The 14,710-nt window shown below is 30.3% G+C and overlaps 7 protein-coding genes across 7 annotated transcripts; 2 read left to right on the forward strand and 5 right to left on the reverse strand.

Moving 5' to 3' along the window:
• Positions 1-213: 213 nt before the first annotated feature.
• Positions 214-1,632, reverse strand: TMS1 (Tms1p; the record flags this gene model as incomplete). The annotated part of the gene is made up of 1 exon (XM_046080505.1): positions 214-1,632. The coding sequence occupies one exon, from the start codon at positions 1,630-1,632 to the stop codon at positions 214-216; it is 1,419 nt and encodes a 472-aa protein (XP_045935834.1).
• A 436-nt stretch (positions 1,633-2,068) lies between these two features.
• Positions 2,069-2,920, forward strand: SCDLUD_001686 (conserved putative actin superfamily protein; the record flags this gene model as incomplete). The annotated part of the gene is made up of 1 exon (XM_046076854.1): positions 2,069-2,920. One exon carries the CDS (start codon positions 2,069-2,071, stop codon positions 2,918-2,920), a length of 852 nt encoding a protein of 283 aa, XP_045935835.1.
• A 97-nt stretch (positions 2,921-3,017) lies between these two features.
• SCDLUD_001687 (uncharacterized protein) lies at positions 3,018-4,241 on the reverse strand (the record flags this gene model as incomplete). Its single annotated transcript, XM_046076855.1, has 1 exon — positions 3,018-4,241. The coding sequence occupies one exon, from the start codon at positions 4,239-4,241 to the stop codon at positions 3,018-3,020; it is 1,224 nt and encodes a 407-aa protein (XP_045935836.1).
• A 347-nt stretch (positions 4,242-4,588) lies between these two features.
• SLO1 (Slo1p) lies at positions 4,589-4,828 on the reverse strand (the record flags this gene model as incomplete). The annotated part of the gene is made up of 1 exon (XM_046076856.1): positions 4,589-4,828. The coding sequence occupies one exon, from the start codon at positions 4,826-4,828 to the stop codon at positions 4,589-4,591; it is 240 nt and encodes a 79-aa protein (XP_045935837.1).
• A 678-nt stretch (positions 4,829-5,506) lies between these two features.
• On the reverse strand, positions 5,507-7,420 carry SCDLUD_001689 (transmembrane 9 family protein; the record flags this gene model as incomplete). The annotated part of the gene is made up of 1 exon (XM_046080506.1): positions 5,507-7,420. The coding sequence occupies one exon, from the start codon at positions 7,418-7,420 to the stop codon at positions 5,507-5,509; it is 1,914 nt and encodes a 637-aa protein (XP_045935838.1).
• Positions 7,421-7,951: 531 nt separating this feature from the next.
• Positions 7,952-9,841, forward strand: TRS85 (Trs85p; the record flags this gene model as incomplete). The annotated part of the gene is made up of 1 exon (XM_046076987.1): positions 7,952-9,841. One exon carries the CDS (start codon positions 7,952-7,954, stop codon positions 9,839-9,841), a length of 1,890 nt encoding a protein of 629 aa, XP_045935839.1.
• A 377-nt stretch (positions 9,842-10,218) lies between these two features.
• On the reverse strand, positions 10,219-14,241 carry RAX2 (Rax2p; the record flags this gene model as incomplete). Its single annotated transcript, XM_046080507.1, has 1 exon — positions 10,219-14,241. One exon carries the CDS (start codon positions 14,239-14,241, stop codon positions 10,219-10,221), a length of 4,023 nt encoding a protein of 1,340 aa, XP_045935840.1.
• Between the last annotated feature and the right edge of the window lie 469 nt (positions 14,242-14,710).

A 14,710-nucleotide genomic window follows, 5' to 3' on the forward strand; every position in this document is an offset into this window, starting at 1 on the left:
AAAAAAAAAAAAATTTTTTTTATGATTTATTATGTTATTCCAAATCCGTGAAGCTTATTTTTATTTACCATTATATATATATATATGTATATATATGTATATAAACATTAACTAGATTTTTCACATAAACGCAGGGAAGTATATATATACTTACCACAGAAATGAAGATCCACGGTTTATTTTCTTAATATATATTTGTTGGTAACTTTCTTATTAATCAGAATCATAATCAAATCTATCTGGCATTAACATTGGCGCAATCATGCTCCATATATATAGACCATAACAGACCCAAGCACTTATTATTTTAACCCAAGAATAAAAATATGTTCTGCCCACGGGAATGAAATCACCATTATCATTTTGTTGAACGTTAACAGTTAACAATATGGATATCCATTGAGTAGCCAAAAAAAATATCACATGGAATAAACAATAGTCATAAGATGATCCATTTTCACCAACAGAGTTATTTTGTTCTTCAGTGTTTCCCACTTCCATATCATGTAATACACTTTCAGGTAGCGAACCTTCAGCAACTGCATCCCTTAAAGCCTGAACCCTCAATTCATTACGCTCATTAGCAGAATATAACAAATCATTATCATCACCACCTAAATAAATACCTGAATTATGAGAGTTACCAGCTGTAAACATCGATGTAGCTGCTACTCTGGTAGTAGTGTATGCAATTGCAACAAAAGTAAAAATTGCGCCCAAAATAACACTGGCTCTTCTGGTACCGGCCGATCTGATTAATGGGTTACATCTTTTATCATCCGGCTCACTAACCATTGCACTTAGTGTTAAATAAGTACAATATAAACTAACTATTGCACTTTGAGCCAATCCACACTTAGAATTATATTCCTGGACCTTGGGCATAACAGAAATTACAGAAACCAAGATATTCAAAATTACATTTATAATTGATGCCGTTTTATTCATATTACAATCTTCCCCATTGAAAACAACAAAAATGGCAACCGTCATAATCAAGGTAGACACATACATCGATGCTGTACCGCAAACCAACAATTTCTTCCAGAATGAACTTGTTTCATCATCTTTTTCGATATTGGATAAACAAACCTCTGCAAACTCGTAAGCAAAATCTACGAGTAGCACCAATCCAATCAAATTAAACAGAGTCCCACTGGGAATACTAATATATTTTGCAAAAGAAATGAAAAAGTCATTATTCATCCATTTAAATGAACTAAACAATGTGAAACCCCAAATAATTATTTTTAATGACCATAAAGAGTTTTGTAATTTCATTTTGTAAAATGATGCTCCACCACTGCCACCACTGTTGCCATTTCCTGGAATGAGCAGGACCAAAAATAAAATTAAATGCAATAAACCTAATGAAAAATTTAATCTATAAACTGAAAAAACACCACATTCTAAACCTTGACAAGTTTTTGAGGGGTATAAAATGGAATGGTTTGTTGACATGGATACCCATGAAACTACCGAATTTAATATTAATAATAGAGCATATATTAACCTTGCTCCCAAAATGTTGGAAGCAAATATTGAATGAAATAAGTTTGAAATAGTCGATCCTAGAAAGGATGATACAAAAGTAGTTGTGGCAGTTATTGGCAATGATATTAAAGCACCCATTAGAAAATAAATTTGAAATTGCTAACTTTTCCGTTCTTAGTTTTTTTTTTTATTATCACAACAAAGTGTTTATTTAAACTTGTAGTTTTTGGAATTATGTCAAATATTATTTAATCTTGCTGCAGTTTTGTGAGTAAAAGTGAATTATTAATTATTGCCTTTTTTTTTTTTTTTTTTTTTTTTTTTTTTTTTGCTAAAAGAGAAAAAAAACATAAATAGAATGTTTTCTTCTAGTCCGATGTCCTTACGGACTCAGTAAACGGTTAAATATCTACCCGAAAATAAAAAAAAAAAAAAAAACTGATATTGCCATTAATATTAGCTCACCGTCATTCCGTACTCTGTACATGCTCAACTTGTAAGAATAATCCTTCCAACAAACATCGTAATGCTTACTTGTGTATTTCATTTTGATCAATACAAGAATATTTTATCCATGGGAATAGCTGGTTCACCAAAACCTTTGAAAATAATAAAATATTCTTATCCAAATGAATTATATAATCATACCCCTAATACTACCAGTCATATTGATAATACCCAACAATATCAAAATCGATCTTTAGATAAGATAGATTATTTATTTAAAAGATATATTAATGAAGTTAGAGATGTAATATGCAATCCTTACATCGATAGAATATGCATTGTAGATGGCATTTTAAATGATTTGCCCTCGAAATACAGCTTGATCCAAAATTTAAAAAAGTGCACAACGCTTAACAAGATAACGTCCTTCCAACACCAAGCGTATTCTTATTTAAATGTGATTGATTTTCTGCCTGATGTTTTACTATATTGCATCAGTTCTGGCGTACGATCTGGAATTGTTATACTGGGGAACAAAAATCAGAATATTTGTGTCGATATAACCACGGAAAATAATAATTCTTCAGAATTTACAATTTTAGTTATACCAATCTTGGAATTAAGAATATTTGATAATTACATGAAAGTGATAGAGAGTTTTGATGACTTATGTCCAATTCTTCATAGGTTGATAACAAAAGAAATACCTATTGATTATAGATCTCTTTTGGCTAACCGGATAATCGACCCATATAAAATAATAACATCAGTTCCGAATAAAGATAAAGAACTAGCTGCATTGCAATTACATATCATTCAAACAGATATGAGTGCTTGGCAAGGCGCCAGTATTTACTACTCAGGTTCCATGACCAATATCACTCACTCACATAAAAGCCATTGTTCGATAAAAAGAAAAGATTTTGATGATATGAGTAAAATTCCAGATTGGAAAATAATGCAGTACAAAACAAAATGATAATGTATAATCATACGTCCGATTTTTTTTTTTTTTTAAAAAAATTTTTACTTATAATTAAAATCCTATATCTATCTAAATATCTAATCATTATGTTTTAGACCTCCCCAAATTCGAATGTGTGTTGGAAAATATCTCTTTCTCTGCTATTGTTACGTGTATTTCCCTCATCATTATAGCAGTAGTTTTCTTCGCTATCTTGATCATCATCATTCGGATCATCGTCATTGCCTAATATCCACGTGCTTTTCAACAGACTAGAATATGGATACCTTTTAATATATTCTGCTCTTTCAACTAAATCATAATAACCAGTAGGGTCAATCCCCAATAAGTAGAATAATGGACAATGATACCATTTGAGTTTAGTGCGCTTGGCCTTAAGTTGTTGTTGTAATTTTTCTAAAATTGGTGATTCGGGAAATTCACCGCTTATTTCACAATCTAATATATCAACTAATTTTTTTTCAAGTAGCTGGTCGCTGGACCGACCAATATCATGACTGTCAATTTCAGTGCCAATATTATTAATACCAGATTGGTTTAGAAATGGTGGGAAATCATTGATTTTGGAAACTAAACCGGAAAGAGCCACTAAATCTAACTTCAGAGTATTGGGCAACAACTTACGGCCCATAGGCATTATATTTACGGGAACGAAAGCTTCTGGTAAATTATATTTAGTGAAAAAAGCATCGAAGGGAACTTCACCATAGAAGTTATCATTATTTTCAGAAAATGCATCAGGTGATGATAACTCGTATTCCCTATTATAACTTCCAATATTCATTATGTCGGGATCATTATGAAAGCCTTCTACCCTATTTTTCTTGTTTTGAATAAATTTATTTAATGTCTTTTCATTTTTTTCCTTATTAGACTTGTCCCTTGGTATGTTAACCACAGAAGGTATACTTGCACCGTGCTCATCAGTAGTTAAAAGTGTCTTGTTACCTTTGGTAAGTAAAGACGGAGAAAATGTAGAAGGCTCAGATGCTCTAATATACTCTACTATTTGTGAGGTTTCTAAATCTAAATCTACTTTTACAGGGGAGACAGAAGAACATTGTGAAGGAAAAACACTGGTTCGAGAACATAATACACGTTTATTTTCTTTATAATCACTCCATTTTGATGATTTCATCACGGCTTCAGGTGATAAGATTGGACCAACAAATACTTTTGAGCATATGGGATTAGATGCCAGCAGAACATTAGGCGTTACATAGTCTTTAAAATCATTTTTGTAACTTTTGTGAGTATTTTCATTTTCATCTTGTATTTGAAAGCTTTCCGCTGGTATATCATATATTTGACTCATGTTATTTTTTGTTGTTACTGTATAACTTTCTGTATATATGATATTCTTTTTTTTTTTTTTTTTTTTTTTTTTTTAAATGTGTGATTTTTAAACTATATGAACTGTTGTAAAACTATAAAATAGACATATAAAAACTTTGGAGCATTTTTGATTATTAGGATAGTTGAACACTAAAAATTCTTATGGCAAAATGTAACAAATTGTTATTTCATTTAATATATAAATTCAAAAAAAAAAAAAAAAAAAAGTTACTTTAAGTAGACCACAAAACATTAAACAATCATTGACATCCACAAAAAAAAAAAAAAAAAAAAGTGAACAAAAATATGCATATCTCAGGGTTTTAGTTATTTACTTAACACTTCACCAGATGACATCAAATTTTCAACATAATCTTGCAAATATTGGTTTTCATTTTCCAACTTATCACAAAGCTGTGTTTGTATGGAGAGTTCTGACTTTAACAAGTTAATGGTATCTTTGTACAGTGTTGATAGTTCTTTGTAATCAGTTGATTTATTGTTTTCGTTGAGATCTTGTTTTTCTTGATCAACGGGTACAATTTTTGAGTGATCGACAGCTTCCATTTTATTAGTATTAATAATCCATGGACTTTGAGACCTGTTGTTGATCAAGCTATTTTAATCTTTGTTCTTTCTATGGTTATTATTACTTAAGTTGTATTTTATTTCCATTATTTATTTAAAAAAAAAAAAAAAAAAAAAAAAAATTCTGTTTAACATCTGTACACCACAAGGATATATTGAAGATGTATAATGAACTTAAAACTATAAGCAAATTTAGTTACCAACGTTGATATGAATAATTAAAAGACCATCTAATAGTATCATCATTAGCAAGAAGAAGAAGAAGAAGAAGAAGAAGAGGAGGAAGACTGTTTCATAATACAAAAAGGAAATGAAAAATTAATCTAAAATACCACTTCACAACATTTAGTGTTTAAAAAAAAAAAAATAGCATTGACATTCATAGGTTAATTACTTTAACATATGTAACCACATACACGGAAACATTAAAATTTTACAATATTCTCTTTTTCATTTTTAAATATTCTAAAACGTATAAAACTAAAATATTATCAATTGAATAAATAAATCGTACATTTTCTTTCTCTGATAATAAGATCTAGACTATAACGTCTGAAAGTATAAAATGTTAGTGTTTTGAAAACTATCAATATCAGTCTGCAACAACAACAAAAAAAAAAAATAACTTACACACTCATATATATAAGGTACGCTCATTCAATCAACCCTAATAGCACCATAAATCTTTTTAACAAACAATAAACTACTCAAAAACCCAAGGGCACCAGTACATAACCCTATTAATAAAGATATAATAGCACTATAACCACAGTACAAAACAATAGTAATGAAGCCACCTAAGTTAAATTTAGTGAATAAAATAGAATGAATAAATACATAAGTACTAACGCCAAGACCACCGACAATAAAGCTTCTCCAGCACCATTTCCAATTTTCCAAACATAAACTGTAATACGTCAACAACACGGTAACCAAAGCAGTAGTGAAAGTCAACAAAACAAATGAAACAAACAAAAACCCAAACATATAGAAAATCTTATTATACCATAAGGAATTATAGATAAAATACAACTGGACGGCAATAGAACCAAATGGGAAAATACCGGCTACAAACGAGGCAGCAATAGTACGTAGGTACCATGGCTGAACTGGTATCTGTCTTGGGATTTGATTTGTTTTTGTTGGTGGGTACGAAAAAATTAGAGAAGTTTCACTAAATTTCTTTTTCCAAGCAATTAAAGACCCTGCAAAACTCAAGGGCAAGGATAATAGAATCCATATACCAACTATGGCACACAAAGTCCCGAATGGAATGACATCAGAAGAGCCGCTAAACAATAAGAAAACGTTCAAACAAACAACACACAAAAATAATACACCTGGAACTAAGATAGGTGTCATCACCATATTCATTTTCCACATCGTCCCACCGAAAAACTTATAAATGGTCATTGAAGTAAAAGAGCCAATGAAACCAAACAAAGCGAAAATAACTAACGTAACAGTAGGCAATGAACCTCTATTAGAAGGGGACAATAAACCAAACATTGCTAAAAAAATAACAAATCCAGTCATCAAAAAGATCTGGAAACCGCTACCAACAAAAACACTTAGTAAAGATAGTTTAATTGGGGACCTAAAAATATCAGCGTGCAACAACTTCCAACCAGAATCCTGCTCAAACTCATCGTCTAAGTTCAACTCATTATATTTTTGAATATCGTTCCTTAGAGCTCTAAACAAAGAGTGAATCATAACAGAGGACAATAGCACAACTATAATACTGAAATTAATTAAAGAAAACCATTGTATTTTTGGATCATACGTGTGGAAATATTTATCCCACCTAGTGGCCCATAAGGTATCCGAAGGGACAAATGAAACAGAATAAGTAAATGTAACTTCATTATCTTCAGTTTCACTTAAACTTTTAGCTTGACCAGTCAAGTCACAAGAATCTACATCATCTCTTTCTAAACTGGCAGGGTTTATCAAGATACCAACAATTCTATAATTCCCTTCACCGCGATCGTGATATTCTATAGTAATATCAAAATGGTTAATAAAATAGAAAGTTTTTCCCTCTTCTCCAGCATCGTTGCTAATTCCTTCTGTATAACCTAAGTCAAAACCAGCATAATAGAAATCTGAATTTGTTCTTGGATCATGTGCTTTTCTAGCAACTGGTAATCCATCGATCAACCAATTTTGGACAAAATCATCTTCAATTAACTCATTAATAAATTTAGCATCATCACCAGGTATGGTGGTCTTACATAAAGTTTCGCAAGTTTTATTTTCCAACATATTCAAAATGAATGGCGAATTATATAACCTATCGCCAAAGATAACAGACCCTAATGATTCTGGTTGTTTTTCGATTTTGGCTGGTTGACAAAAGTGTAATTTTTCATTATAATAATCATAGGAATAAATATGAGTCTCTTTGTGACTGTAAAATGAAGTTGGCTTTAAATGATTAACTACCAATGGAATTTCGTCACCTTCATGGTAAGTAGTTGGTGCAACACCAGGCAAATAAAAAGCATCAGTTTTTGTTATTGTAGATGATACAATTAAGAGTAAATATAACAGGAAGTGATGAATCATTGTAGCAATTATCTATCCTTTTATTATTACTATTTCCTGGTTTTTATTATATTTGGTTTGTATTGTAAATTTCGTGGAAATAACTCGATTGATCAACAAACAAATTTTCCAAAAGCAAAAATGTGTTTAATGAATGAAGAAAAATATTCAAAGGTAAAAGAAAGAAAAGAAAGAAAAAAAAAACAATTTTTTCTTTATTTTTTTTTTTATTATATACAAATTGAACTGTGATAAACAATATCCGCATTCCTATAGTCCGAATGTCCTCTAAATAACACAAACATACACCACAATCTTATTCCGAAACCGCACGAAACCGCACGAAACCGCACATAACTCGCACTGCATCGGACAAGTTAAATAATTTCATTAAAAATAAATATATACGAAAAGACACCTTTTTCCTTTTTGGTTTACCGCTGTTTATTTTATTTTATTTTATTTTATTTTATTTTATTTTTTTTTCTTTTTTGTTTCATTTACACAATTTTTTACAAACTAATAAGATTTCAACACAATAATAACACCATCATGGTCACAGTACCCGGCTCATCATTGCAAAATATTACAAATAATAATAATATAATTATGTCTGATCGTGATTCTAAGCTTACTAAACAACTGATATCTGATTCTGTAGCACCGGTAGTAACTATAGTCTCTTCAGACAATTTGGATGCTCATTTATCTAAATCATTTACTGGAATATCATCAATGTATGATCTATTGCTTAAATATGGCAATCACAAGTATACCCGTGTTGCAGATGATTCCTTATCCGGTGCTAAAGATACAAAAATAAACAAAACTAAATACGAACTCGATGATCTTTTCACATTAAGATTTGCACCCAATATTAAAGAATTGTTAAAATTTAAAGATTCTGCAGATGATTTAACTAAGCAAGTCAAAAGTATAATTACAAATCCATCGAGTAATCAAAGTAATATTGCATATTTTCATGAGTTTTTTCAGGATGGTACCAAGTCTATGGAATTGAATAATCCTTTGACTACTTTTAATCATCCCATAGTAGCACTATTGTGTATAGACACAACTACAACACCTATTGATCAGGAACAGCATTCCATAGATAATTATGACTATGCTAGAGACTTATTAGTTGAGTTTAAAAATATTAAAAAGAAAACCACCAAGCTAATGAATTACATTAATGTGAATGATATATTACCTGTTTTCCTATTGTGTTACAACGATAACGATAGATCCAGTTTTGAAACTGCTTCCAAATTGGCCAAAACATTGAAGAAACAATTATTTGTGGAGAGTCTTTTATTTCCTATTTGGAAAACTGTTGAACACAATACCAACGCACAATGCATAAATTTATCTGAAAATTCGGATATTTTAAATAATATAACCATACAAATGTACAATTTGAAAACACAATTAATGACGCCCTTTATGTATAGGAAAATTCAATACTGGCAGGAATCTATATTAAACAGTAGAAAATCGTTACAAAGGTTTTTTTTTAAGAAATTTGCTAAAGCAACTGCACAAACATCTTCTTCGAATTCTCCCACAGTAATGGCTGCCGAAGAGGAATTTCTATTAAGGAAAATGGCTGATTGGTGTTTTATACTGAAGGATTTCAAATTAGCATACATATGTTATGATCAATTAATCAAGGACTTTAACCCAACTAAAATGTCGTCTATTTTACCCAAAATTTTCAAGGCGCAATATTTACAAGCAAGTCATTTGATTTGGTCAACAATTTCTATTTTCATGGGAGCACAGACTATTATTACGGGTAAAATGATTAAATCTGATATAGACCCAAACATTCAAAAGGCTATAGATTTAGTAGTTCCAAATTGCGAGCACACCAGTAGCTCAGGTGGCAGAACAGCACGTGACGAAATATTTGAAATCGTTTTACATTTTTTATTGCCCATAAGCGAGTTGTTTTTGACATTAAGCGATGAATGGTTGGGTGTGCCGTATTCTATTAAATGGTATGAACGAATTTTACAAATAAGTAATGGTAAATACTTTTTAATTGAATGTTTTATATGGGAAAGGCTAAGTTATTGTTATGACTTGAGAGTTGATCCAAAAGTTGTACAGCATGTTAAATTACTAAATTTATCAGGTGATGATAACAGTAATACTGGGGTTATTCTCAGTAAAAATAATAACGATTCTGTATGCAACGACCTTAACCCAAATAAATTAAATTGGGGTAACGATTTAGTTATTAAAGGGCATCATAGAAAGAGGAAGGCAAATTTTTTCAAGTTATTAGCTGCTAAAAAATGGGCACAGTGTGGTGAATTAGAACAAACCAAAAGACTAATTTTGCAGGTGGATAAAGAGTATAAAGATTTGGCGTTTGCACAGAGAAATACTTTGCTGTTGTACAAGTTAAAAAAGCAAGTAGGTCTTGTGAGTTAGAAGACAAAAAATACAGTTATATTTGTGTATGTTTAAGAACAATTAAACATTTATATTGATTATAATTAATATAGATGTAGTCTTTAAACATGATATCTGACATGGAATATATATAAATATATATATTAAATTTGTACTTATTTTAAGTAAATAAATAACTAAACAAATAAATAATAACTGAAACAATCATTTCATTAATAGAAATTAAAATATTGAAAATATGGTTTGAAAACACAGCTTAAAAAAAAATAAAAAAAAAAAAAAATAGTAACCTAAAATATACTAGTTGAATTGACATTAAAAAAAAAAAAAAAACAGTTTATAAAGTCTATAATAAAATAATGATAAAAATAAACACAAATCACGTACTTCTTGTTTCAAATATATCTCATCAGCTTTTCAGGTGGAACTGTTTTAAGCATTTCATCCTCATTAATACGTGGTGTTAGTCTCCTGGTCTTATTTTTTTCTGTGTACCACAACATAACTAATAATCCAATTAAACCTAACAAGGCTACAGTACCTATACTTAAAGCCAATCCAATTAAAACAATAAAACCACGGTCTATTTTCTTAATACCAGTGGGGATTTGTGGTGTTGTGGATGTAGGAGTACTAGAAGATGTCATAATAGTGGTCATAATAGTGCTCGTACTATAAAAAGAAGAAGTAGTAGTGGTAGCATGTGTTATATTAGTAGTATTTGAGGATTTTAAAGGAATTTCTGATGATAAAAATTTGGAAATGTCTTGGTTCATAAAAAGTACGGGCGAAATTTTATCATCTGAATTTGTAGAAAAATCAACTGTTTGTAAATACGGAATCCAATTTCCATCCGAGTATAACATTGCACCAAAAATTCCATATGACGAATGGTTTAAGTGGCCTACTACTAATAAAGTATTGTCTGTGTTGCTACTTATAATGTCGCCAGTATTTCTCTTTTTTTTACTACTAATATTAGATCCAGCTTTGCTCAACAATTGGATCGAAGTAAACGTAGTACTATTCAAATTAAATGAATTATCATTTAAAATATCAGACCATGAACCATTACTGTACTGATAAATATAGTTATCAGAGATTACAGTGACGGAATCATAATTAGTATCAGTAGAATCACTGGCAATTACAAAATCATTAACTAAATGATCATCATCATTGTATCTTAAAAGATTGATCTGTGATGATGTGAGATTAACATTAGCAAACTGTACAGATTGAACATCGCTAGTATTCGAAAACGTACCATTATTATTTTTGGTAAAATTACCAGCTATATATAATAAGCCAGTAATGTTAGAGAATTGCATTTTACTAATTTCTCCACTAATGCTATTATTCAGGAAAGTGGACCAGCTTCTGGTATTCATATTTAACAAGCATAGCCCGTTACAATCACCAATTTTGAATTCCCCGCCAACTAAATAAGTGTTGTTTTTGCTAAAATATAGAACACTTTGAATAGAAGATGTATCCAGTGTAGAATTTAAATCCATGGCAATGGTTGAAATTGTATTATTTGTTGAAGATAAGTTGAAAATAGTGAATTCTGTTCCTTCAGTTCCAACGCTTAATAGTTTATTATCTACAAAAGCCATATTTGATATTTTATTTTTAAAAGTACGTGATGTCAAATCCCTTGTTTGATTATGCACAGAATCAAATAATGTTACATAATTAAAAAGCGAATCATTAGCTTTAGACTCAATTGCATATCCAGTTAAAGATTCGTTAATATACACCGCAGCGTACACTTCATTAACATTACCATTACTGGCTGGTATTCCAAATGTACCGATAGTGGATAAATTGTCTGTTATAGAGATGGGTTGGTTAGTCGCCACACTACTGAACCCACTTATATCAAATAAACCACCATAAAATAACGTATCTCCATTAGAGTTAGAATCTGCCGACCAAACAGAAGTCTGAAAATCTGAGTTGTTCAATACATAAGAGCGTGTATTGAGGTTAAAAAAATATTTGTTGTTGAAAACTAAATATGTGGTACCATTAGAAAACGTAATGTTTTGAAATGTCCTTATCGTTTGATTATCGGGTAATTTACCAAAGGAATTGAAAGTTTGATTATAATACAACATGCTTAATTCTTGGTTGCTGACATTGAAGTTGCCAAAAAAAATATCAATGTCATTGTCAAAAACACCTACAGAAGAAACAGATCCACCGGAGTTGAGTTTGGAATCCTGCATAATTTCGTTGGTTTGATTATCTAGTTGTAATTTAATAATCCCATCCAACGTAGAACTGGCCAAGAAAACTGAATCGTTTACACTGGGAACAGCATACAAATTTAATAAATCATTGGTGCCAAAGACGTCAATGATATACCTATTCAATGAAGTGTTACCAATTTTCTGTGAGGTGTTTAAATTCGAGTTGGTAAAATTAGAAGGTTGATATTGAAATAACCCATTCAACTCAATGGTTTTATTGACCGAATAGCTTTCTGTATAGTTTCTGGTAATAGTTGTTGTAGACGAATATGGATCCGGAATTTCATTGGGGTAAACCGATAGTCTATCAGCAACCATAATGGAAATTGTGTTTTCGGGCAATACTGTATCAAAATAAACCATCTTGATCACAGGTGCAGAGTATAAATACCCGGTGTATATGTTGTCATACTTGTCATTGTCGTTATTTTGATAAATAATTTTACTTTGCGACTTCAATTCATCAGTAGAACTATTTTCATCATCTTGATAGTAAATAGTGACATTAACAATTGATCTTTGAGAACACGTACTATCTTGTGTACAGCCAGGAGTATATAAATTTATAGTGTAATTTCCATTATAATTAATTAGCGGATTAAATTTTACAAACGGTGTATTATCAGTAATATTATTAATATTTGATTCAAATTTTGAAGCAATATAGCTTTCTCCATCATATCCTCTGTACCAATCTGTGGTTGTAGAAATGGAAGCACTGGAGTAGTTTCCCGCACTGTTACACTCTGGGTCGTTTAAAGTATTATTAGCATAAGTGAAAAATAACCTTTCAAATAGCTGAAAGCCAGCCAATCCAACTTCTGTATTAACACCACTTAAAGATAAAAACTCTAACCCCTCCATTTCAACCTCATTTACAAAGGCAAAATCCTGATAAAACGGACTGTATGATAAACTGGTAGTGTTATCATTAATATACACATTTTGTTGTTGTTCAGTTGTTATGTTGTGATAAAGTGGACAAAAAGCATCACAACTTTTAATCGTATTGGTTAGTGGATCCAGATAAGTTAAATTCATTATACCGCTGGTGGGCAAGGAAAGCACTCTAAACAAAGTAACTGGGTTAAGTTGCGAATTAAATATTCTCATTTTAGAAGGTTGTTCCGCGTTTAAAAAGTTTATTGAAAAAAATGAACTGGAACTATCATATCCTATCCAGTTATCTTGATCATCAACATCAGTATTTTGAACATTTGGGCAAATAAAGCTTTGCTCATTACTTAACTGTGAATTTCCACCATTATCTGTGTTCCAAGTACTATAAATCAATGGGATAAGTTGGCTTACTTGTTGATCATTTATGCTGCTGTCATTTCCATTTGTATAATTTTCTGACATATATGTGGTGGTATTAAGTGTGGTATTGGTATAATATTCTGGTATTTCCAAATACGTAAAGTTATCTAATGTGTTAAATCTGCCAGCAAACAATATAGAATCATTATTTAATTTCAAAATAGAATTGATGGTAGAGTTTGAGCCAAACCCCCTTACATATGGTAAACTGCTAGTGCTATTTGAAGTATAATTCCATATAGCAATACTATGGCTTTCATTATTGAAGGAAAAATCACCACCAAAATAAACTATATTTGAATCAACCAATATAGAGTTAACGCTGGATAATTCCTGGTCAAATATTTCAAAATATTGTAGACTGGTTAAATTTAGAAAAAGCTGTTTAGCCAAATTATAACTGGCGTCACCATTTGTGGCTGATAAATAGCCATAACCACTTAATATAAAACTATCTTCTTTAAAATAAGTTATGTGATCTATCATGGTGCTTGGAATATTATTGTGATTAGTCAATTGATTTATTTTAATATATTTTGTGGTGGTATTATCATACAAATTAGTTGGATTGTTATTGAAGTAGATTAACTCGTTACCTGCAAATAAAGATTTGCTTGTAAAATTTTCTTGGCCAAAATATTTATATAACAATAATGGACTAGAGTCGGTTAATCCAAATATATTGAACTCATTATTCTTATAGGAGGAAAAATTAATGGATGGAAGATCGACACTCGTTGCATTAAAATGATCGATTAAAGATTCTGTTAGTGTGTCCGCCTTAGAAAACAGTAATAAATGAATTAGCACGAAAAAATAAAGACAGCATGATCTGAGCATTTTGTTTGTGGTTGATATTGGCTCTCTAGATTTAAAGAAAACAAAAAGGATTTTCTTTATGAGATAGCAGGTAATTGGAGACACTCAGATAGAGTAAAATGGGATTAAAAAAAAAAAAAAAAAAAAAAAATAAAATTAAAAGAGTGATAAATATTTTATTAAAATTGGACCTAAAGTAAGTTTATCATTTAATAAAATCATCTTTTTTTTTTTTTTTTTATTTATTTTATTTATTTTCCATTCATTTAATATTTGCTTTTTTTCAATTTATAAGATTTAAATTTAATTTAATTTAATTTAATTTAATTTAATTTTTTTTCGTGTAATATTTGATTCATGATTAAATTTCCTAATTAGGAGAACTAATAACAAAGAAAAGGACACGCATCTACCTCATTAACCAAATAAGATGAAGGCCCTATATTAGGGTTACTGGCTTTTTTCATTCATACACGCAAGCCTTTTTACC

This window comes from Saccharomycodes ludwigii, chromosome II (assembly GCF_020623625.1).
Source record: "Saccharomycodes ludwigii strain NBRC 1722 chromosome II, whole genome shotgun sequence".
NCBI lineage: Eukaryota > Fungi > Ascomycota > Saccharomycetes > Saccharomycodales > Saccharomycodaceae > Saccharomycodes > Saccharomycodes ludwigii.